At 52.0% G+C, this 24,592-nt stretch overlaps 1 protein-coding gene across 1 annotated transcript in view; it reads right to left on the bottom strand.

The window, feature by feature from the left end:
- Positions 1-18,767, bottom strand: part of LRP1 (LDL receptor related protein 1) — an 82,354-nt gene extending 63,587 nt beyond the window's left edge. The window contains exons 1-6 of the mRNA XM_040490431.1: positions 18,461-18,767; positions 9,791-9,913; positions 6,640-6,777; positions 4,388-4,507; positions 2,592-2,720; positions 2,208-2,471 (exon numbers count right to left, since the gene is read on the bottom strand). Of these exons, the coding sequence (XP_040346365.1) occupies positions 2,208-2,471; positions 2,592-2,720; positions 4,388-4,507; positions 6,640-6,777; positions 9,791-9,913; positions 18,461-18,527 (841 nt within the window). The 5' untranslated portion in view covers positions 18,528-18,767. The remainder of the gene's footprint in view (positions 1-2,207; positions 2,472-2,591; positions 2,721-4,387; positions 4,508-6,639; positions 6,778-9,790; positions 9,914-18,460) is intronic.
- Positions 18,768-24,592: the final 5,825 nt, after the last annotated feature.

A 24,592-nucleotide genomic window follows, 5' to 3' on the forward strand; every position in this document is an offset into this window, starting at 1 on the left:
GGCTTCTCTCCGCCTCTCTGCGTCTTGGTCTCTGGGCCCCAGCACCTCTCAATTGTCAGACTCCTCCCTCCTGCATGGGGCTCCCTCCCAGGGATGCAATGGAGGTCATGGTCCTAGCCAGGAATGGGATGATTGCAGGGAGAGCTCCCCCAGGGGGCAGAGAGAAAGCAGGAGAAAGCAGGAGCCTTTCTTCTTCATCCCCCTTGGGGAGCTAATTACAGGCCAGCAGCCCACTGCACAGGTGAGTGCCTGGGACAGCCACCCGCACACCAGGACAGGGCACCCAGCCTCTCCTGGGAAGGGGCTGAACTAGAGATGGGGGAGGGTGCTAGGGGAGAGACACTTCCGACATCCTCATCTCAGGGCCCATAATTAGTCTGTGGGATGAGAGCAAAACAACCATCCTCAGGGTGACAGCCAGACATTCAGGCGGCATGGAGCGTGGGGTGGGGGCAGGGCAGGGAGGAGGGACAGAGGCTGGGGCCACAGGAACCCACTCATCCACCCCACTAGCATTTCTCCCCGGAACCTTGGTCTCCTCCTGCCTCCTGGACTCTGCCCCAGGGGGCCCAGTGAATCCAACAGACCGGGAGGCAAGGTTCTATTTGCCAAGGGAGGGGTACCCGCCTGAGCTTATTTCCTGCTTCACTTTGGAAGGAAAGCAGGAGAGGGGGCCAGGCCAGAGCAAAAGTGGAGAAGTTTCCCATCAGGGCACCCTCGCCAGCCGCCTACCCACGAGCCCATCGTCTGGCCCGGAGGCAGGGCCAGGGAGGGAGCTGCCAGAGCTGTTTGCCCAGACAGGCCTGTTGGGTGGGGCTGTCAACAAGGAGCAGGGAGAGGGCAGCCGTCTCATGGGGTCTCACCCTGTGCTACCCTATCTGCCATAGGGTTCCCTGATCTGCCCACCCCTCAAGAGTTCAGCCAACCACGTGTGGCAGCCCCCAGCCAGCATTCCAAGGAAGACGAGTCTGATCACAGGTGAGCCTTGGTGACCAACAGCCCAAGGACATCACTGGGATGCTCTGGAGGAGCTGGAGACAAGGTGTGGACCATACGATGAGGCCACAGAGGGCGAGGGCTCTCAGGAACCCCTGCTACCCCACAGCTAAGCCCATACATCCTCCGAGGATCTCTGTCTTCTGTGGGGATCATCATATGGGGACACAATGAAGGAACTTAAAGATCTACGAGGCCCAAGGTTCACCATCCTAAAGCTTGTGACTTACCTCTGGCTTTCAGTTCAGTTTATCTGATCTGGACAGGCAAGCTCATACCCATGATGTGGATTAGGAAATCAAAGCAGGGACAGGGAATTCTGATTTATTCAAGATCACAGATCAAGTTACCCTCCCTCCCGGGGGTCAGATCAACCACAGGCCAGATCTTCCCCCTCAGCCCTGTGGTGCATTTCCTGGAAATGTGATGGTGCCAGATGTTTTGTTTGTTTATGTAACAGCATCTGAGAGGAGTGGGGCTGCTCCAGGCAGTGGATCTATGCCCTGGCCCCATCCCTAGGTACACCCTGTCTTCCACCCCTAAGACAGCAAGGTACAGCCCCGGGAAGGAGTTTGAATGGGAACATCCAGGAGGTCTTAAAACACTCCTGTGGCCCCAGGGCTCACTGCTTCTCCTATAGTCTCATTCACTGCCACAAAGCTGTCCCCAAAACAGCCTCAGGACCCCCACACTCACCCTGCAGCCGTGGGTCCATTCTGGCCATGCCCCCAAGGAAAATAATGGAACATGGAGACAAACCCAGCCAAGCCCTGACCTCTTTGCACTCAGTCCTAACTTAGCAAGCTTCCCTCAAGGCTCCAGGCCTTTCTTTCCCTTGCCCTGACTCCTGCTGCATGGGAAAGCCCCTCTGTGGTCTAATCAACACTTGTCTCTCTGAGAAGGGACAGTCCCTTGTCTCTGGAGATTGACCATTCAGTGCCTCCTTAGCCCTCTTCCTCAGCCCTGGGCCAAAATCAGGAGCCATCTGGAGCTCAGAAAGAAGGAAGGGAGCATAGCCATAACTCTGTCCCTGCTCCAAGTAGGTGTCATCTTGTGCAGCCCCCTGCCTTAGCTTCAGGCAAGGCCTTCTTATTTAGACTCCTGCCCCAGACAGGGGTCATCCCCTCTAACTGCCTTTGTCCTAGGCAGGCACCAGCTTGCCCATCTTCCCTCCCTTCCCCTGCTCTCCAAGCTGGGAGCAGGCGACTCACGGTGCAGACTGAGGGAGATGTTGATGGTGTGCTCATCCACGAAGCCCTTCAGGCCGGGCATGCGGGCACACTTGAGCTGTGTCTGGGCAGCGCTGTCCCCAACATGCACCCAACACACAGTCTCGTTGGTGTAGCTGAAGTCCATGGCTGTGGTCTGCCGTGTACTAGTGGGCGTGATGGTAGACACTTGGGCCCCACTCAGGTACGTGGCCAGGATGTTCTGGGAGTTGGCAATCAGCAGCACAGGGGGCCGGTCTACTGGCTCTGTAGGTGGAGGAGAGAAGGGTCGATGCAGCAAGGGGCTCTAGGACCTCTCAGGCCACTCCCCATCGGGGAGCAACATGGAGGCCACCTATCATTGTGACCACAGGTGACCCCACCTACCATTCTTGGCCTTGCAGGAGCGGTTGTCTGGCTGCAGCAGGTATCCTTCCACACAGCCACATGTAAAGGAGCCATCTGTGTTGGTGCACAGCTGGCTGCAGGTGCCATAAACTGAGCACTCATCAAAGTCTGCCAAGAAAAGGGCAAGAGCATGGTCATCTCCAGTGTAATAAGGACAGGGAAGTGGGTGCCCTCAGACACCATCCAAAGGTGGTGTCCATCCCTACAGCCTCTTCGGAGGGCGATTTGGCAGAATCTACCACAACAGGAAAGGTGCAAACTTTATCACCTAGCAAGTCCGAACTTGGAATCTACCCTCGAGAAATACCCACACGCATGCACATCATCCATTCATTCAGAAAAGATTTCTTGAGTATCTACTATATGCCAGGTACTGTCCTAGGCTCTGAAGATATATCCGTGAATAAAAGAGATTCAAACTGCTGCCCTCATGAAACTTAAATTCTGATAATAAATGAAATATTGGCATTCCATGATAAACAGAGAAGTAAGTTATACGTTAGAGGTGATAATACAGTGGAAAAGTGACTGGTGCTGTGGGAAAATATTAAGCAGAGAAAGGGGATATGGAATGTAGGCAGTGGGTTGTGATTTTAGGGATGGTCTCACTGAGAAGGTGGCATTTGTGCAAAGACTCCAGGGAGGTAAATCTTAAAACAGAAAAGGTGCACTGTTTGTGACAGAGAGAAACTGGAACATCTTACTCATCGATAGGGAGATTGCCAAGTAAACTGTGGTAATCAATAGTCATACTCCATAGTGGTTTCTAAAAGTACGAGGTAGGGGCGCCTGGGTGGCGCAGTCGGTTAAGCGCCCGACTTCAGCCAGGTCACGATCTCGCGGTCCGTGAGTTCGAGCCCCGCGTCAGGCTCTGGGCTGATGGCTCAGAGCCTGGAGCCTGTTTCCGATTCTGTGTCTCCCTCTCTCTCTGACCCTCCCCCGTTCATGCTCTGTCTCTCTCTGTCCCAAAAATAAATAAACGTTGAAAAAAAAAAAAAAAGAAACATAAAAGTACGAGGTAGATGTCTACATATATTTTTATATGCTTATTTATTTATTTTGAGAGAGAGCGAGAGAGCGTGGGGGAGGGTCAGAGAGAGAGAGGGAGAGAGAGAATCTTAAGCAGGTTCTGCACTGTCAGCGCAGAACCCGATGCAGGGTTTGATCCCAGGAACCATGAGATCGTGACCTGAACCGAAATCAAGAGCCAGTCACTCAACCAACGGAGCCGCCCAGGCGCTCCCCCCTCCCTACATATTAATATCGAAAAATCTCTAGAACCTATTGAGAAAACTGAAGAGAAGTATGTACAGTATGATATGTATGTGAAAAAGAGCGCACGCACATAAACAATACTTTCAGTTAGATCATCTGTGAATACAGGAAGAGAGATGTACAGAAAAAGGACTGGAGAGAGAGATAGCAAACTGGTAACACAGCTGACCTCCAGAGAGGGAAAAGGGAGCAGAACTGAAAAGGATTCGTCGAAGGAGACTTTGATTTTTATCTATAATGCTTTAATGTTTTTACAAGAAAACTCACATATGATCTATGTAATTTTAAGAGGAATTTAGTGGAATTTGGTGGAAGTAAGTGGTTAGGGCTCACAGTCATGCCCACAGGCTGCAGGGCATGTAATCGTGTCTCCTCTCTTGTACCTTCTGTCTCATTCTTCTCCTACCCCGGCCAGGCCCACTGGCCGTCCCCACACCCGTCCCCACCTGTACCCACCCCAGCATACGCACATGTGCACACAAGCACACACACTCACATACCTTTGCAGGTCTTGCCATCTGCCTGTAGTTGAAAGCTATTGTTGCAGTAGCAGGTGGGCCCGTTGAGTGTGGGGACACAGTGGTGCTGGCAGCCCAGCTGAGAACACTGTCCTTGGAGCTCTGTGTGGGGGCAGGCGACACGCACTCAGGCCCCCAGACCTGGCGGCCACACCCAGACCATAACCTTCCCCCGACTCCTGCCAACCCTTCAGAAACCACTTCCAAGGCTTGTAGTGTCAGAGATGGAAGGGGCTTAGGAATCGTCTGACATATTTTGCAAGTGAGGAAACTGAGGCCCAGGGAGGTTATAAGACAGGCCCAAGGTCCCACAGCCAATTATGGCTTAGAATCCACATCTTCCTGCTCTGGACTCCCTCTGTCTCCATGAAAGAGGGGCTCTGGCAGTTGTGGGGGTCAACAGGGAGCGAGGACAGTGAGTCTCATTCTCTTCATATGCCTCTTATCTGCCCTGCCCAGGAACCACAATGCTGGCTTCGGGGCTGAGGGTGAGGAGTGGGCATGGGATGGGGTCTCTCCCCTCAGGATCCCAGCTCTAGTCTGGAAGCACCTCTCCAGCCCATCCCTCAAGCCCTAGAGACCTCAGAGAGAAGGTCCGAGGTCCAGGTAGAAGATGAGAGGAGGAGCAAAACTGGTTCCCTCAGGACCTTTCTCTAATCTTTTCCTCCTGCTGCTGACCCACTTCCACAGGGGAGACAGAAGGGAATGAGACAGGAGGGGGAAGAGGTGGGAGAGCAGCTGCCCCCCCAGACCAGCGACCCAATTAATGGCCTTGCGTGGGGCCAGGCGGCCTGGCCACAAAGACCCCTTTGTCCAGCGGCCTCACACCCCCACTTCCCCCCCACCTAGGAGAGAGAGCTGCCCGAGATGCTAAGATGTTTAGAAGCACTAAGCCTGCCAGGAGGAGCTGGACTGGGGGGCCAGTCCCTGGTTATTTCTTCTCCTCCCCACCTCCACCCAACAGCCCAAATGTGCTGCCTGTCCAGCCCTTCCCCACAAAAGATGGAGATCAGCGGGGGGGGGGGGGGGGGGGGTAATTTTTTGTTTTGGAAAATCTAGAGAAGAATTTCTCTTTTGGATGTGCGGCAGGAGGATAAGGAGGCCCAACTTCTGTCATATCAGAGAAGGGAGTTCAGACCCTAGGTTCTCCAGGTTCTTTGTTGTTTTTGATGCTGACAAGGTATTCAAAAGGAAGCAAACTTGAACATGTACCATTCGATAAGATGGGATGGGCATGGTAATTCAAGTCAGCCCCTAGGCCTAAGCTCTGCATCCCATCCCAGGAGCTCTAGACAAAAACATGCAAAATCAACCCAAGGAAAGGATAAAAATCTTCCACAAACTCCCTTGCTCCACACTCCCTGCCCTCAGTGAACAGGATCCAGATGTGTCTCCTCCCACAGGCAGATGTTTCTGACATGCGTACAGGCCCAGACGCCACCATCACCCAGGGGCCTGCTCAAGCTCTGGAGACCTTCAGCTCAGTAGAAGGGAGAAGTCACTATTCCCTATTCCCTGCCTCGCACGTATGAGTCTCTGCCTTACCGACGGAATCCTCCCCCGCTGCTCACACATGACCCAGACTCTCCCTGGCCCACAGGGCCTTTGGGGGAAGAATGGCAGGGCTGGCGACCTGAGCTACAGCAGGGAAGGGACCTATCATCCTAACGTTCCCTCCTCGGCCTGGATGACCTCCCATCAAACAGCTTCAGAGTGTCTCAAAGATCTGCATTTCCTGGGGGATGGCTTCTGGGGCATCGGCAGGGAATTAGGTGAACCAGACTCCACATCCCCACCCCCAGCTTCAATCACAGCATCTCTTTTTCCCTGTTCACACTCAGGTTGCATGTAAGAAACCATGTGAAGAAAGGACCCTACTATCTACAACAACAAGGTATGAAAATACTGACCTAGTGCAAAGCTCTCATTTTACAGGTGGGATACTGGGATTTGGAGAGAGGTAGTGACTTGGCCAAGCACACACGGCCAAAGAGAAGTGTCCAGGCCAGCACCCATACTGATCCCCACAGGGCTGTTGACCAAGCTCCAAACTCAAAGGCCCACTGATTTGGGCTGCTATCTGGTGGCATCTCTGTGCATGGGAGCAGGACAAGGCCTCATCCCCACTGAAGGTGTGAGGACAGTCCTCGGATGGTGGGCCTCCAGACCCATCACAGGCCTGGCCGAGAACTCACTGCATCCATCTGGGGCAGGAGAAGTGGAAGAGCCCTTACCTCGGCAGTGGGGCCCCTCATCCGAACCATCCACGCAGTCCTGGACTCCGTTGCAGAGGCGGGACATGAGAATACACATCTCGGTGCCCAGGCAATTGTGTTCATTTGGCTGACATCGCTGGGCCTTACTCTGTGGACCTGGGGGCAGATGGGAAGCCTGGCATGAACAAGGTGGCGAGACTGGCTGTCTACCCACTTGTTCGCCAGGAGAGGCGATGAGGACACCAAGACTGGGGTTTCAGATACCCGCATTTCTTAGATCTCAGGAGGTCTCAGGGGCTGGTTAGATTTTCCCACCTAGGGCCCTTTGTCATCATTCCCAAAGGTAGCCACACACCCAGGAGCAGCCAGGCAGAGGGAAGAACTAGGCCTTCAGCAGAGTCCGCTCCCCACATGCCCGATACGTACGGACCCCAACACCTCCACACAGTGCACTCAAGAGACGGGCTGAGATTTAGAGGCGAAAGGTTTTGAGGAGCCGAGGAAAGCAGAGTCCATGGCAGAGAGGCTCAAATGTTAAAGAACACTTTCTTCCCAAAGCTCCCTAGGGCACAGAGCCGGGGCTGAAAGCCAGACGAAGTTGCACTGTCCGATACATAGCAACAGCCATATGTGGCTATTGTGCACCTGAAATGCGACTAGTTCAAACTAGTTCAAACAGCCATATGTGGCTATTGTGCACCTGAAATGCGACTAGTTCAAACTGTAAAATACTACATTGGCTTTAAAGACTTAAGTTTTCTTTAATTTAATTTATTTTCTATTTTTTGAGAGAGAGGGAGCATGAGTGGGGGAGATGGGCAAACAGAGAGAGAAAGAATCCTAAGCAGGCTCCATGCTCAGCATGGAGCTCGACACAGGGCTCAATCCCATGACCCAGGGATCGTGACCTGAGCTGAAATGAAGAGTCGGACACTTAACCAACTGAGCCACCCAGGCGCCCCTGGCATTAAAGACTTAATACCAAAAAATATAAAAAATAAAAAAAAAATAAATAAAGGCTTAATACCACATACACAAAAAAGAATGCAAAAGATCTCATTGCTAATATTATATGATTAATATACAGAAATAATAACATTTCAGATACATTGGTTAATATAAAATTAAAATTGACTTCACTTAACTACTCTTACCTCTTTTTTTTTTTTTTTTTTTTTAATGTTTATTTATTTTTGAGAGAGAGGTAGAGTATGAGTGGGGAGGGGCAGAGAGAGACAGAGACAGAGACAGAGACAGAATCCAAAGCAGGCTCCAGGCTCTGAGCTGTCAGCACAGAGCCCAACGTGGGGCTCGAACTCACAGACTGAGAGATCAAGACCAGACCTGAGCTGAAGTCGGACACTTAACCAACTGAGCCACCCAGGTGCCCCTACTCTTACCTCTTTTAATGTGGCTACCAGAAAATTTCAAAATTGCATATGTGGCTCACGTTATATTTCTGTTGGACGATACCACTCTAGATGCCCAATCCCAGAGCAGCCTGCCTAGTGGAAGGATTTGGGAAGCATCAAGGGTTGGGGCCCACTGATGATGTCTCTGGTACTTCCTTTGTTGCCCAGGAAGATGGGTCAGGGCGAGAAGGGTAGAGCTCCTCAGGGAATCCTAAGGAGGCCAAGCAGGTTAGGATGCTGGCTGAGCCCTGTGTTGGGAGACAGACCACTGCACCCTGGCTCCCATGCCTGGACAGGGTGTGTGAGAGAGTATCTGTGTGTGAGCCCATCTGTCCATGTATGCCTGGGGAGGAGTACCTGTACACGGGTGAAGGAGGTGAGGAGTGAGGAGTGTGGAGTGAGGGTGTGTCTGTACGTGCTGGTCTGTGCTGGTGCTTCTGGCCTCAGTCTGTGCATTTCCATGTCCTTCAGGAGTGAGTCTGGATTTTTATGAGTGTCTGGGGGCGTCTGTCTGAGGTTGGGCTTCTGCATCCTTGTTTGAGAGTGTGGACTCTGTGTTGCTATAAGAGTGTGTCTGTGCTGACGTGTGACCTGGTCTCTGTGTGTGTGTGTGTGTGTGCGTGTGTGTGTGTGTGTGTGTGTGTGTGTGTGTGTGGTGGTGATGGTGGTGGGGAGGGATGCATCAGGGCCCCCCCTGATGCGTCTGGGAGGGTACATGAGTGCAAACAATGTGGGGATGTGTCTAAGGTGGGGTCTGCATCAAACTGAAGAAAGATCGGGCCCTTCTGCGTGGTTACCATCACCCCCACCCACATCAAGCATCAGGGTAAAACAAAGTAGGGCATAAAGGTGGTATCTGGCAAGAAGAATCTCCAGGCTGAACTCCCCTCACCATAGAAACACTTGAAGACTATCCCCGACTCTACCCCTCAAGGGCAGGGTATGGGGAAAAGACAGAGAGAACGACTGGCTCCCTTTCTGGCCCTAAAATTACTCCTGACCATTGTGGGTGAGGGTATAGGGAGAGGACAGGGAATAGAGCTGGAGCAGGATAAACCTGGGAGAGAGAACAGGGACAGACCTAGGAATGCAGGGTCTCCTAGACCCTGGCCCCGATTGGCCAAGCAGCGAGAGGCTGAAGGTGGAGACCCCAGGACTCTGCCAGCTGCCCAACACTCTGGGGTCCCGCCAGCAAATCCTCCACCCCCCACTGGCAGGGTAAAGGCTGGGTGCGGACCTTTCTCCCAGTTTAAACAGCTGCCTCTGATTACACCACTTACTGGGGCAGGGGAAGGCGGGGGTGGCGGGAAACGCACAGGGGTGGGGCTTCTGGTACAGAGACTGAGTAAGAGCCAGTGGCCTTTGGCCTGGGAACCTGAGGACAGGAAGAGGGCCCGGCAAGACCTGGGGGCACTTATTAAGAGTCAGAAGTCTCAGAGGTGGGAAGAAGAGGACTGAGCAAGAAGGGAAGGGAAGCTGGGCTCTCTCCTTCCAGCAAAGCTGTCAGCCCAGACAACAAAGTCTCTGGCAGGCTTGGGGGTACAGCCGCTAAAGGAGCAATCGGATGTGTCATTCTGAGCACATCATGCACCGTGCCGGGCACTTTGAAGAGGGGGAGAGAATAGTTTTAGCTGTGTCATAGACAAACAATCACAGAGCAAGGTCCACACCAGGCTAGAGATCAGTCGTCCTTATCCCAAACTTCCTGAGCCAAAAGGAAAAGGCGTTTAGGAGAAGGGATCAGAAAAAGTACTTACAAATCTCAGGGGCCTCATCGGATCCGTCCGGGCAGTCCCTCTCACCATCACACCGCCAGCCTTTGGAGATACAGGTGATCTGGTCTCTGCAGGCAAACTGTTTGGGGCTACAAGTCTTAGGGGCTAGGAGTAAGGAAAGAAAACAATGAAAGGTGGAGGGCAACTCTACGACCTTAAAGTCCCTAGAGCTCCTCCTCCTTCCCCAGCATCAAGCCCATCTGGCCCAGACTCTGAGCTACAGTCCAGGTACCTAGGTTGGCAGGCGGCTGTGGGATACTCCCAGAATACCGTGTACCTGTGGTGGGGGGAAGGCGAAGGATGCAGGAAACGTATCTTACAGCCTGCTCATCCACCCCAGATGCTGCCTGTCCAGTGTGCCTCTCCAGTTCTCAGGGTCAAAGCCCTTGCTGTTCTGCATTACTCTGGTCAGACACCAGCGGCCCCAGTTTTGTTGACCGAGAGTGATGGTGAAAGATCAGGACTTAGGCCTTTGACATTTTTTCTCTTTATCTTCCTTTCCCTCCCCCTAGAAACCGAGAGCCACTTTATTTATTTGTTTGTTTGTTTATTTATTTATTTATTTATTTATTTTTGAGTGAGCTCTAAGCCCAATGTGGGGCTTGAACTCACAACCCTGAGATCAAGAATCCCACGCTCTTCCAATCAAGCCAGGCACCTAAGGGCTGTTCTTTTCTAACCTCTTTGCTCAGTCCGCCCTCTGTGGCACTCCTGGTCCCTGAAACCCATCACCCTGCCCATCTCCAACTCCTAACAGCCAGGCCCCAGACAGGAAGTGGTGGGGGGTGCCCTCGGCACAGTGATGACTTAGAGACTGTATCAGCAGAAGTATAGGAGAGAAAGGCAAGGCAGGGTAGGGAGCCCTGCCTCCACCTCCATTCTCTAAAGACACGGCTCCCCTTGTTGGTTAAACCTCAAGGAGGGCTTTCAGTAGACGTCGTCTGAGATAAAAGGCACAGAAGACAGCTCAGGATGCCACAACTGAAGAGCCGCAGCAGAAGGGTGACTGGGAGCTGGTTTCAGGCCAGTTAACCTGTGGAGTTACTACATCCAGGACCTCTTTGCCCTGTCCTTCACCCCCTCTTCACCTTCCTCTACTCCCACCTAGATTTCTTGCCTCATCCTCCAAGGAGGAATTAAGAATGGTAACACTAACTCTTACTGTGGGCTCAGTATGCATGGGAACTGTAGTCAGCCCATTCTTTCCATGTATCATCTCATTTAATCCTCTCCACAATATGACAAAATAGGTAGTGCTACTAATACCATCATTCATAGATGAGGAAGCCAAGCCCCAGAAAAGGTGGGGTCACATAGCAGGCAAGTGACCAAACCCGGACTCAAACCAGTTGAGCCAACGCTAAGCTTTTAGCCAGGGCAGTCCGCATCAGCCTCCCAGCTCCCACGGAGACATCCTCAGGAGCTTTTCCTTCCAACCCCGTCACCATGTCCTCCATGGGAAGAAAAGTCCCCTGCTCTCCCTCATCCCCACCCAGGGCTGGGTTCCCAGTCTCCCAGCCCATCATCGCCTTTTCCTTGGCCTGTTGTAAATTCCATCTCTATTCAGCTGGCATGCACTGAAGACCAGCCTGGGGTGCCAAGGAGGAGTGAGATGCCCCCTTGGGAGCCCCAGTCCCCCTGGGAAGACAGCTGTACACAACTAACTCAAATGCAGGGCAGAATGAGCTCAGGGCTGAGACAGAGTATAAATAAAGTATGTCAGGGCTCTGAGCAGGAAGGGATAGAGTCTGAGGAGGGCCACATGGAGACGATGTCCTCCCTCCCTAACCCCCATCTCTGGCAGAAGGGACTGCACCCAGGCCCCTGGCCAGGATGAGAGCCGAGTTCAGGAAACACATCAAGGATGGCCTGGCCAGGCTCCCCCACCCGCGGCGTCCCCCTCCCCTACCTCCCACCCTGAGCAGGGAATAAAGGCCCCTTGAGGAGGTGGATAATGCTGAGTTCATTGCCCCACTGGGCCAGCTGTGAGGTCTTCCCGGGGAAACAGCCCGCCAGCCTAGTTAGCATGCCGGAGACCGGTCCTCTTCCCCTGGCCAGCCGAGACTGGCTGGGGGCGGGTAGAAAGGGCTGGAATGGGACTAGAGAAGCAGATGGGCCGTTTGGAGCCCAGAAATGGCCCCCATGCCACCCCCACCCCTTCACATGGACTTAGTCCACGCCCCCACTCCTCCTCAAGGCAGAACTCACAGCCCCGTGAGGTCACTGGTTGGCCACTCCAACCTCCCCTCCACTCCATGTCCCAGCCATGATCCCCCCTCCATTGGCCCTCACTTTGCACCCCCCCCCCAGCTGTCCCCACCCCCATTTTTGGCCTGAACTCGGCAGAGGAAACAGCAGCTGGCAAACTCGGAAAGCTGGAATGAGAGAGATTCACAAACCAGATGTGCTCTTGTGGAGGGGGGGAGTGGGGGATGGGGGAAGGAAAGGAAGAGGAGCACTCGGGGCCCCTGTCCCATCGCAGCACCTCTTCAGGCCCGGGGCGGAGGGACCTGGGGGCGCTGCACTGCTCCCAAGGGACCAGGCAGCACAAGGATCTTGGAGAGATATGTGACAGCACTTCCTTCCTGTCAGGGATGGTGAAGAAAGCCCCAGGAATCTGGAGTTTGAAGGCTGAAGCCTGTCTTTGATTTCCTTCAGGGGGAGTGGGGAGGAAAGAAACAAATAACCTACTTTGGGGCAGTCTACATAGCCAAGAGAAGCCTCCCTCTGAGGTGGGAGGGAGCTGCAGTGGGGGTGGGGTAGGGCACTTGTAATCTGCTTAGAACTGCCAGCCAACCCCACTCCCCTCAGCTGAGCCTTCTGCATCTGACGCTAGCAGCCACAAAACCCATCTTTGTGGCCCGCCGCTAAGGTGAGGGAACAACATGGCCTAAGTTCGGGAGCAACCACTAGCCTCCTCTGCCTCCCACCCCTCATGAGAATTGGGGCTACCTAATGATAGGAGCTAACTAACACTTTTCAACATGGTCACTACTCGTCAGCCACTGACCTGAAACACTTTGTTCATGTTAATTCATTTAGATCCTCAAAACCCTGGGAGGTGGGTACTGTTGCAATCTCCATTGTACGGACGAGGAAACTGAGGCACAGAGTGATGGGTAACTGAACAGGTGGTTTCCTCACTGACCATGAGGATGGAGCCAGATGAAAAAGGATGAAGAAAAGGAACTGGCAGGGAGAATATTTTGGTCCTCTGGCACTAGGAGTGGGGAAAGAGATTATAGGGGGTGGCAGTGACCTTCAGGGCTCCTCAGAGAGAAGGGGGAGGTGGAGGAGGCAGAGAGGGACAAGAACAGAACAGAGAGGGAAGACAGAGGAAGGAGAAGAAGGAGGAGAGGACTGGAGAGGGAGGAGAGTGAGTGAGGTTGCAGCAAGAACGCCGGGACACAGGGGCCGTCTGTTCTCAGCTTTGCCTGGAGATGAATGTGACCGCCATGCTAACTCTGGCCAACACCCCTGCCCCCCCCCCCCAAACCCAGGCACCCAGCCCAGCCATGGCCCCCAGGGCCACCAAGTTGGAGCCAGGACAGGAGGTGTAGGCTTGGGTGTGTGTCCAGACACAACACGGACCCCACTGCCCTGCTTGAGCCTTGGCTGTTGTCCTCTGTCCCATTCCGGGACCTTGGGGGTGGGGTGGGGAAGGAGGGCGAGAGTGCCTGGCTAGAGAAGAGAGGATGACAGGAAAGGACAAACCCTGAGGGAGTCTTCTCCAGAAGAGGAGACCCATCCATTGATCCCCTTGGGAGCTCTCCTTGGGAGCAAGGGAGCTGCGACCTCAGATGGCGTGTCCTAAAGGACCAGGAGACTTGGGGCCAGGAAAGCATGAAGGGGACCCTTGGGGCCCTTTTCAGGAGCAGACACAGCAGAGGGAGAGATAGGCTGTGTTAGCAGGGGGATATTTTCTAAAGGGAACCACGTGAGATATCTAAAGGAACAGAAGAGCTGGGGGTGGCCAGGGGCTGGGGGGCAGAGCCTGCAGGAATCTAAACTTTCAAACATAGGGGGGTGGGGCAGCAGGGCCTCCCAGACCCAAACCGAGAGCTTTTCACTGAATTTTATGTATTTTGGGTGTTACCCGGTGGCTCCTTCCCGCAGCTCAGTGAGGCTCAGACACATTTTTGTCATTCCTGAGTCTGGGACTCTGCTTTTGCGGCCTGGACAGACGTACAGACGGGATGGCTTGGACTGCCAGGGGAGGGGAAGGGTCTCCCCCTCCATCCTGAGTCAATATTGACTCAGCAGGACATTAGCCTGACCAGTGACCTCCCCACCATCTTTTCCTTTCCCCACAAGCAAAATTCAACCCCTCAAACCCCCCCAGAGGTCATCATATCTCTCACCAGGCCTTTATAAGGCCTTTATAAGCCTACCCCCAACACACACGCATGGTTTATGCTCAGCAGAAGGAGGTCTAAGCTCCTGACCCGTTCCCCACACCTTTCTCCAGTTCTCAGGTCATGAGGAAGTTCTGAGAGAAGTCTAACCTCCCCCTTTCCTTCTGAAATATCTCCTTTCCCCTATTACTCAGCCCATAAAGGTATCAAGTTCCCTTCCTCCAGAAACATTCTCTCCAAAATCCATTCCTAAAAGTAGTGGAGGGGGAAAAAGAGAGAGAAATTTGGAGGAAAGTGAAGGGCGAACTGCAGAACTGGACATTCCGACTCTGACCTGGGAGGGGAAGAATAATTCCAAAATGGCGAGGTGGGAAAGAGAGCATGTGGGAAAGCCCAGGAGACATGCTCACTCCCACGGAGTTTTGAGATGCCCATCCCAGGCCTGGATGGAAGTGGATGGAGACAGGTAGAGACAAATCAAGCAATGGAGACTAAAAAAGATAGACAGAGAATGCCACAAAGGGTGGGCAACCAGACAGAGATGAACCAGGAGGATGAGAGACAAAGGTTCGGAGAGGCCAAGAGAGCACACACCAATGACAGCAGACAGAGGGAAAATAGACAGGAAGGGGTCTCAGCCCAGAGGCTGCCAAGATAATGGCACAGTTGTCTTAGGATGAACCCAAAAAACAACAAGCCCCCGAGACTCAGAGTAGGGTGGGGGCAGCATATATCCTGACTTATGGAGACAGAGTCCCTGCTGTAGCAGTTCTTTCCCAAGGAATACCCAGAACAAGGGTTATTGCCTCCCACAGAATAGGGAGTAAAGGGAAGAAGACTGGAGCTCTTCAACCAGAGAAGCCAAGGCCTCGGAGAGACTCTCATCTCCCCTGAGGGAGCAAGAGGGACAAACACCTCTCCCCCACCACTATCCCTCACCTCTTTCCTGGGGAGTTTTTACACTAGTGCCTGGGGCCACTGCACCGGAAGCACTCCAAAGCCAACTGCTTCCTTCTCCAAACAATGCAGGATCCTGCTAACTGGGCTGAAATCTGGGACTGAACACAGTGGGGTGGGACTAAGTTCTCCAAATGCTCACAGGGGCACCCAGCTCCACCAGGTCAAGGACCCTTTCATGGCCCCAAATCAGCTGCACCCAGATTCCCCAAGGGCGGTGAGCTCTCCATACAGAGCCAGAAGGCTTGAATCCTGGAGAGTACACAGAGTGGGGGGATGCTGACAAGAGACTACTGAGGGGCAATATGCCCTAGGCTCGGGGTTCTGATGTGCAAAGGCGGAGACCGCAGCAGGAGGAAAGAAAGTTTGACTTGAGTAAAGAGGGGCTCCTTAAAGCATGGAGTCTTGAGGAGTTGGGCGGATTTGGACAGGATCTGGCTCTAGCCAGGACCCCAACTGACATCCTTAAGAGGTTCAGTGACAGTGGAGAGGTTGGAGGCAAACAAAAAAACCAAAAACCAAAAACCAAAACAAACAACAACATATATATATGGAGGGGGGGGGGGAGGAGAGAAAATGGAGGAAGGGGGAGCAAGATTGGAAGAAAAGAAGAAGCCTCTACCATCAAAATATTCCTCCAATCTCCAAATCGTTGTGCTAAACATCCCTGCTTTGAAAGACCAGGGGAAGGGGAGATGTTCAAGGATGGGGGTCTGACTGGGGAAAAAAGGAGTTTGGAAGTTTCTCTCAGAGAGCCAGGAGGCAAACACCTCAGCCTCATAACTCACTTCAACTGTCCAGCTTGTCTGATAACTGGTAATACAACTGGCTCAAGGGCGTGTGTGGAGAGGGGTGTGGAAAGAGGGAGGCAGTCGGCCTTCCCTGAGCCATAACTGCCTGGGGCTGCCCTCCCCACTACAAGATGTTCCTAAGCTCAGCAGGGTCCTCAATGACCCTTTTTCCCATTCCCACCTCATCCATTTCCTCATCCTCCCTGATAGCAAGTACACTCAATTCTGTTTACTAGTGGGGGTGACATGGCTCCCCAAAGAGAAGGGGACACTGGGGTGAGTTCAGGTGGAGCAGACGAGGCAAAAGAGGTGGGGAAGACTCCTAGGGCTGCTCCCCTAGAAGGAAAGCAGCAAGGCCTGCGGTAGCAGCAGAGAGAAAGTTTAGACACAAAGTTAGGTATCTGGGGTCAAAAGGTTTCCTTCTTTGGAGAAAGAAGGCAGTGGGCCCAAGGCATGAGGGCAGGGGTAGAGATAAGAGAATCCTCTGGGCTGCCCTGGATAGCACCAGCCCTACAGGTCTGTACAATACCCCTTTCCCCCCCTTCAGAGTGGGGTAGAACCGATGATTCATATTTCCATTCCCAAGGTAAGAGTAGTAGAGTGTGTCTGGGGAAGGGTCCTCTTCCTGGGACTTTGGATACAGTTTGGTTTGAGCTGGGTTACAGATGTGGGCTTGGTGGAAATTTTAAGAAAGGGCAGGGAGACAGTTAAGGAGAACATGTCCAATCTCTCCCACTTCCACTCACCAGCAACTAACCTGTAGTGTGGCAAATAGAACCACCTTAGAAGTCTGGGGGTGAAGCAATCTGGTGCTATCCTTGAATGGGATGGGGACTTTTCTGCTCTCCGAAGAGGCCTCTCTTGCTTCTTCCTAACTCCATCCTCCCATGATGTGAGGGTCTCTCTTTTTCTCTTAAATTTTTTTTTCTATTCTCCCTAGAAGTCATGCGCCCAAACCTCTCTGCCTTAGTTTCCCCTCCCACCTCACAGGGTTGAGAAAAAGAGGAAAGAACATGTATAACAAGGAAGTCATGGGCTAGGGCTGCCTGTGAGGACTGGTCTAGAGAGAATATTCAAGAGAAAGCCTCTTTTCTCCTCTTGGGCAGATAACTGAGGTAGTGGCAGAGAAGGGAACAGACAGTCAACATAACTGGGAGCCACTGAAAATACTGTCTTTTGGGGGCACAGTTACTTCCCGACTCCCTAACCTCTCTTCTCTAACTGAAGCAAGCTGGGGGGAGGGGAGGAGAGGGAGAGACAATCTGGTTTCAGAGAAAAACTTTCCCAATCCTAACCTGGCAAAATTTAGAAGATGGAGGAGGGGTGCATGATGATACTGGGTCCAGGTTTTTCCCTGGTTGGATGGACCAAAATGACGGGAAGGGATGAGATCCCACCCTCCTCAAATAGGGGCCCAGCCCAGCCCAACCCCATGATCCTAGCTCAAAGCTTGGGCAAGACTTGAACCAGTGACTCACAAGCAAGAGAAAAATAGCTGACATAGAGCGGGGAGAGGGGACACCCCATTTCCCCAAAAAGACTCTGTTCTAGCCCAAGCCTAACTGTAATATACAAAATGTGTGTGTATGGGGCAAAGGTGGAGAGAAATAAACACATTTCCTAAAGGAGTAGAGAATTGGGGGGTAGGGCCATAGCCATAACCCCCATCCAACCTCCAACTCTCCTTCCTGTCCAAACTGTGATCAAGCCAGAAGTCAGGGAGAAAGCAGCTTTTTTCCTCCCTCCCACCTCAGCATTCCAGGCCATTCTCCAGTCCCCTTCCCCAATGATGACATCTGACGTTTTTCATCTCAAAGCTCCCAGGAATTAAGAAGGAAAATTCAAAGTCACATAGCATCGCTGCCCCCACCCCCACCCCCACCCAGCCCTATCCAGGCTACTGACAGAGGCCCTGAGAGGGGGAAGTGCCCGCTTAGGAACCCAGGCGGGTAGCCCGCTGGATCCTGGACCTAGGCCTCCAAGCTTGGACTCCCCAGGCCCAGATTCCACACCCAAGCAGGGGGCCTTCCCTGTGGCCTTCCCTCTTTCCACCCACAGCCTTCCCGGGCCTGCCTGCCCTCTGCCCAGCAGGGCAACCCTGACCCAGCTCCCCCTTCCAGATTCAGAGGCCACTGCAAAAGCCCCCCCACCCCTTTGCAGCCGTACATTGCAAATCCGGATTCCTTCACATTTCAGATGGGGGTGGGGGGGGTGGAGGATGTAGGGGAGGCAGAGGCCCTCCCCAACCAGAGACAGGAGGAGAAGGCCTCTGGATCCCAGGATCAGAAAAAAGGGGAGCCCTTTTCTCTCTTCCCAGGCCTCTGGTCTTTGTTTGGGCTGGGGGGTCCCGGAAGCATCATTTGCCCTGGGCCCCCATCCTCCAAATCGGACCCCCATCCCCGCCCCCAGTCGGGCCGCTGCTGTGTCAGCTGGACTGGGATAACAAAAGGCACCCCCTCCCGCGTCTCCCTTCCCCATCTGAGCGCAGGAGTGGGGGCTGGGGAGTGGGTGTCCCCAGGGGTCCAAGGGGGCCGCGGAATCTCACTCACCATCGATAGCGGCCGCGACGAGAGCTGAGAGCAGGGGCAGCAACAGCAGCAGCGGCGGGGTCAGCATGGTGTGGGCTGATGCAAGCAGCAGCCCCCTCCCCTCTGGTCTTGCTACTTCTTGCCGTCGCCCCCCCCCCCCCAATTGGGGGGTCCCCCTTTTTCCTCCTTCTCCCCTCCTCCTCCTCTATTCTTATCCTATCCTTAAGCAAAGAGCATCAGGGGCGTGGGTGAAGAGGTAGAGTTCAGAGCCCCTTGGGGAGGGCCTGCTGTCGGGGGTGCGCCCGCCCCCTCCTCCCAAATCCAAACCCTTCACCCCCTGCTTTTCTCTTCTCCCCTTTCCCCCTCCCAGAGCGAAGCTCACAACCCCATCTCCGAGCCGCCTCCGGCTGCAAAAATGCACAATTGGGAGGAGGCGGGGTAGGGGGTGGGGGGCGTGGACCGGGTGGGGGAGCGTTTGGAAGGGGCCTGATGGAGCTCTGGGGGCTCCCCCGGTTTCCGCCTCCTCAGTGCACGGGCCTGGAGCTCGCACCACTGTTCCCCGGACTGAGGTGCCGCGACGGGGGGGCGAGGGGGGGAGAGGGAGGGGACCGGCAAAGGAGGGAGGGAGAGAAGGGGCGGGGAAAGAAAGGGGGGGGGGGGAGAAAGAGCTACGCGGCAATCCTGTGAGTGCGCATGCGCGGATTTGGCGCGCTGCCCTGGGGAGGGGGAGTCAGCGCAGCGACAGGATTTGGGTCTGGTCAGCGGTCCTAGAGTGGAGGTCTCCGGACCCCCGCTAGCCAGTTTGGGGCCTGGAGCGTCCTCTCCCCAGACTGGGCCTTCCCCCCTCCCCCGTGCTTCAGAGAGCTGAAGGGCCGAGGGGAGATTGGGCAGTGGGCGAGGAGAGCTGAGGGGCTTCTCTTTGAAACTCGGGGTCGTGTCCTAGGAGTTCAGGCTCCGTCTAGGGATCCAGGACCCGGGGTCCGGGCGGAGGCCCGATTTCCTCGGGGAACTCTGACTGTGCCTCTCCTGCCTGGAGTGGGGGGCAGGGGCCTCCAGTCCGCAAGGAAGATACGCGGAAAGGCTGAGGTTTGATTTGGAGACTTCGTAAAACAGAGACAGGGATTGGGGCCTTCGGAGAAGGGGGGCGGGGTGGGGGAGGGGCTGCGAGGGCCCGCCCCCACCTCGCCCCAGGGCTCAGAGTAAACAGGGACACCCGCGGGGACACGCCGGAGCTTGTCCGCCCGCGTAGCGCTGGGGATGGAGCCCACCTTAGTACCCGCCCCGCCCTGCTCGCCTGGCACCGGGCGCGGGAGGGGCAAGCCCTGGTTTGGAGGGAGGTGAGTCACCAACGGGTGGGGTTGAGGAAGGGCCACCCCCCTTCGCCCCAAGAGGTCTGGGTTCATTTATGTTTGGTTTGGTGTTTTGTTTTGTTTTTTATACCTTCTGGCTGACTTCCCACGAAGTTGGGGTTTTAGATTCCGAGCAACAGGGATTTGGGATAAGATGAGGGACTCTGGACCCCTGCTTCCAGGCCTCGAGGTCTAAGGTGTCTGCTGAGTGCCGGACCTTTGTCCCGGCCCCGAGACCACACGGGAATGCTACTTTGAGTCCTGAAGGCGCCGGGCGGTTCCCAGAGCCCGGTGAATGTGCTTCTGGCCACTGCCCCCTTCTGGGCGGTGTTTTAAGGTTGTACCTTGGGTGTCTGAAAGTCAGAGTTCAGGGACGCAGCAGGCAACGTCGTGGGCTGCCAGAAATTGACGTTAGAGATGAGAGAGGGTTGCACCACCATTCTCACTTTTTAAATTCTAGTGGAGGAATGGGAAGGGCTCCAAGTGCTCACACCAGTCCGTCCCTGGCAGGAAAGGGACCAGCATGGAGGACTTGTCCCATTGATGGCAAGGAGAGTGAGAAGAATCCGGAAGGCACTGGACCTTTTCACCAAACCAGAGCTTCCTCTGGGCTCACTTTGCTCAGAGCCAAGTCCACCTGCTTTTAGTCTCCTAGGCTAGAAACTTCAGACATTTTGCCAATTCCTCATTGGCCTTTCTCTCCTATATCCAATCTTGTAAGCCTGTGCTCAAGGCCTGTCATTTCTCCCTCTGAAATATAGCTCAGATTTCCTCCATTTCCACTACCAGAGAGTTTCTCTGGACAGGGGTGGGGTCGTGTTCATCTTTTTATCCAGCCCTCATGGGCTAATGCAGTGATAGGCACATTGCAAGGACTCGCTGTTTTTGTTTTGTTTTGTTTTAATTGATTAATTAATTGGCTTTTTAAATGTTTGTTTGATTTTGAGACAGAGCAAGCGGGGGAGGGGCAGAGAGAGAGGGAGACACAATCTGAAGCAGGCTCCAGGCTCTAAGCTGTCAGCACAGAGCTGGACACAGGAACCGCAAGATCACGACCTGAGCCAAAGTCCGACGCTTAACCAACTGAGCCACCCAGGCGTTCCTGTTTTGGATTTTAAAAGTAGGCTTCATACCTAGCGCAAAGCCCAACACAGGGCTTGAACTCATGACCCTGAGATCAAGACCTGAGCTGAGACTGAGTCAGATGTTTAACAGACGGAGTCACCCTGGCACCCCACTAACTTTTTAATGAATGCCTAGGTTGGTTCCTTCCTTACCTAGGACCCTGCTCCTAATACTGTGGTCCAGGTGAAATCAGGTGAAGCCAACGTCAGGCAGTTCTGAAAGGAAAGAGCTATCTGGAGTGACCATATGTATAGCCCAAGAGAGCTGTGAGGGGCATCTCACTCCTTCTTTCATAAAGGAGTTCCTAAATTGCTAAAATTTCTTTCCTAAAATTGCTTTCCCTATGTTTCTTCCTGGCTGGCGAACCTCTCTGCTCAGTATCTGAAGACAACCGAATCAAATGTGAATTCTTTACATTGTGAAACATGGTAATACTTAGTTAAAAAGAAAAAAACTCAAAGAGTATAGAAAAGTACAGAAAGAATATAAGAAGTATAGGCAGGTGGGGGCGTTAAGCATCCAACTTCAGCTCAGGTCATGATCTCATGGTCTGTGGGTTCGAGCTCTGCGTCTGGCTCTGTGCTGACAGCTCAGAGCCTCCTGCCTGCTTTGGATTCTGTGTCTCCCTCTCTCTCTGCCCTTCCCTTGCTCATGCTTTGTCTCTCTCTCAAAAATAAATAAACATTAAAAAAAAAAAAAAGCCTAGGAAGGTGAAAGTAAACTTGCCATGCTCCAACATCTTATTCTTTAGTCCTGCTCTCACAGTAACCACTACCAAGAGTTTCTTGGGCTTCCTTTGGAAGGTTTAAAAAAATTTTTTATTGACAAATAAATATAAATAGACATCCTTTAAAACCACAAATGAGCTCATACAATATATACTGTTCTGTAACTTGCTTTTTTCAATTAACTAATTTTGATCCCTTTCCACATTAAACATACACATCTAGCTCACTCTTTATATTGGCTGGTTGGAATCTCCTTGCTTGATTACTGCACAATCTACTGGGATTGTTGGGCTCTTGGGTTATTTCCAGTATGTGAACTGCTGAGGGTGTCTCTGTAAGATGAGAGAATGCATATTTCTACCTGAGCCTTTAATTATACTGTTCTCGCAGCTCCTCCCTACCCTCTTCAGAAAAGCTCTCCTGTCCTCTTCCAAGCTTGCACTCAACATAGCCTCAATACCTAGAATTTAGCACTCAATTTTGGGAGGTCTGTGCCTACCACCAGACCATAAACTCCTTAAGGGCAAGGATCATGTCTGTTACTTCTTTGCATCCACCCAATATGAGGAACTCTTGACCGGAGGAGGCTAACAGGACTGTTAAAACTAGGGGCGCCTACTCAAGGAAAGGAGACAGCCTAACCACTGTCAAATGAGATATGACTATTAACATCTTCTTTCCTGTATTTCTCCTATTGCACTCATTATTCAATCCTTCTCTGCTTCAGCTTCTTTTCACCCCACTCTTATGCTTAAAAAAAAATTATTTTCAAGTAATCTGTACTTCCAACGTGGGGCTCGAACTTACAACCCCGAGAGATCTAGAGTGTCATGCTATACCGACTGAGACAGCCAGGCGTCCCACCCCACTTTTATTATTAAGACGTTTCTTCCATCTTTAAATCCTTGTGTTGGAATTATAACCCAAATATGGGAAATCAAGGGGGAATTCTCTGCAATTCATGATTGGGATACCTAGAATGGTGGCAGTAGGCAAAAAAGTTGGTGTATAAAGAGGATATCTTCCTTTTGCATCTCCCAGCAAGTTATTAAAGATCTCCTTTTCCTGCCTAAGATGGGGTATTAAAGGAGGCAGCCCTGGGACTGAATGTCAGGCCAGAGACTGACGCCACCTAGTGGTCAGTTAAAGAAGGTTAAAGAAGTGTGAATAGGAAGGGTGTCTCTGAAGGGTCTGGTGGAAGGTAGGAAGAGAACCAAGATTTACTGAGCACTTACCATGTACCAAGCCCACTCAATGTATTTTACATGGATTAAGTCACTTCTATCTCAGAACCACCTGTGGTATAGGTGTTATTTCCAGTTTGTAGATAGATATGGCATTAGAGGCTCAAGGAGATTAAGAAATCTGCCCCAAATCACAGTGCAGATTGGAGCCCAGTTCTCATTCATTTAATCAACATTTATTAGGTACCTTATTTGTGCTGGACACATTTCTAGGTGTGCACAAGGGACAAGAGATGAAAGCACACAATCTCAGCCTTCAAGAAGTGCACAATTTAGTGGGGTTGCTGAACCTGATGATTGATAATCACAACACAGTGCCTAATGCCTGTGATAAAGGAAAACACAGAGGGAACCAGAGCCAGATAACTATTCCAAAGAAAGAGATCAAAGCAGAGCTGGGCGTATGATGCCAAACTACATGTTGAAGAGAGAGGAAGAAGATGACAAGCAATGACAAGAGATGCATGTTTTAGGTTGAAGGACAGGCAAAGGCATAGAGACATGAAGAAGTTTAAAACACAAATGTCCAATATGGTATGGCTGAAGTTCAAGATACTTGTTGGGCAAGGTAATGGAAGAGGTATCAGGGAACCTAATCACAAAGGGTGGTTTTGGCCACATGAAGTACTTAGAACTTTTTTTCTAAAAGTAGTGGGGAGCCAGGCAAGAAATTGATGAAGTCATAATGTATCAGCCATAGAACTGAGGAGGAAGAGGACTCCAGACTAAGAAGACAGGATCAAGTATGTTAGTTGATTTATCATGTCAGCCTAGAGAATAGTGATAGAAAGCGAGGACTAGAAACTTTGGATCACATTAGAATGTTCTCAAAGTTCTCGTATCTAGGCTGCACAATAGAATAACCTGAAGAGCTTTTAAAATTCCAATGCTAGAAGACTTATATCACTTGGCTTCAAGACTTGTAAGCTACAGTAATCAAGACAGTGTGGTACTGGCATTAAGGGTCGACAAACAGATCCATGAAACAGAATAAGAGGGGTCAGAAATAGACTCACACTTAAAGGTCACTTGATTTTTGACCAAGGTGTCAAAGCAATCCACTGGGGAAAGGAATGATGCAGAGAAAACTGAATACCTATAAGGAAGAAATAAGTGAAACTTGACCCCTCCTTCATACTATATGCAAAAATTAATTCAAAATGGATCAAAAGGCTAAGGCATACGAGCTAAAATGATAAACTTTTAGGTGAAAACATAGAATAACTTCATGACTTGGCGGTAAAAAAATTCTTAAGTTATAGAAAGCAATAACTATAACAGAAATATCAAGATTTAGGGGTGCCCGGGTGGCTCAAATGGTTAAGCCTCTGACTTTGGCTCAGGTCATGATCTCACAGTTCGTGAGCTCAAGCCCTGCATCCGACTCTGTGCTAACAGTTCAGAGCTTGCAGCCTGCTTCAGATTCTGTGTCTCCCTCTCTCGCTGCCCCTCCCTGCTCACACTCTGTCTCTCTCTCAAAAATAAATAAATATTAAAAAAACAAAAAAGAAATATCAAGAATTAAAACTTTTGTTTATCACAAGACGCCATTAAGAAAATGAACAAATAGGTAAGGAAAATACTGATCTGACAAAGGACTGGTATCCAGGATAGGTTAAAAAAAAAAATCTATAACAGTAATAAAAAGACAACTTTTGTTTAAAATGGACAAAAGATTTGAACAGATACTTCACAAAAGAACATGTA

Source organism: Herpailurus yagouaroundi, unplaced genomic scaffold (genome assembly GCF_014898765.1).
Source record: "Herpailurus yagouaroundi ecotype Mexico unplaced genomic scaffold, PumYag 182, whole genome shotgun sequence".
NCBI lineage: Eukaryota > Metazoa > Chordata > Mammalia > Carnivora > Felidae > Herpailurus > Herpailurus yagouaroundi.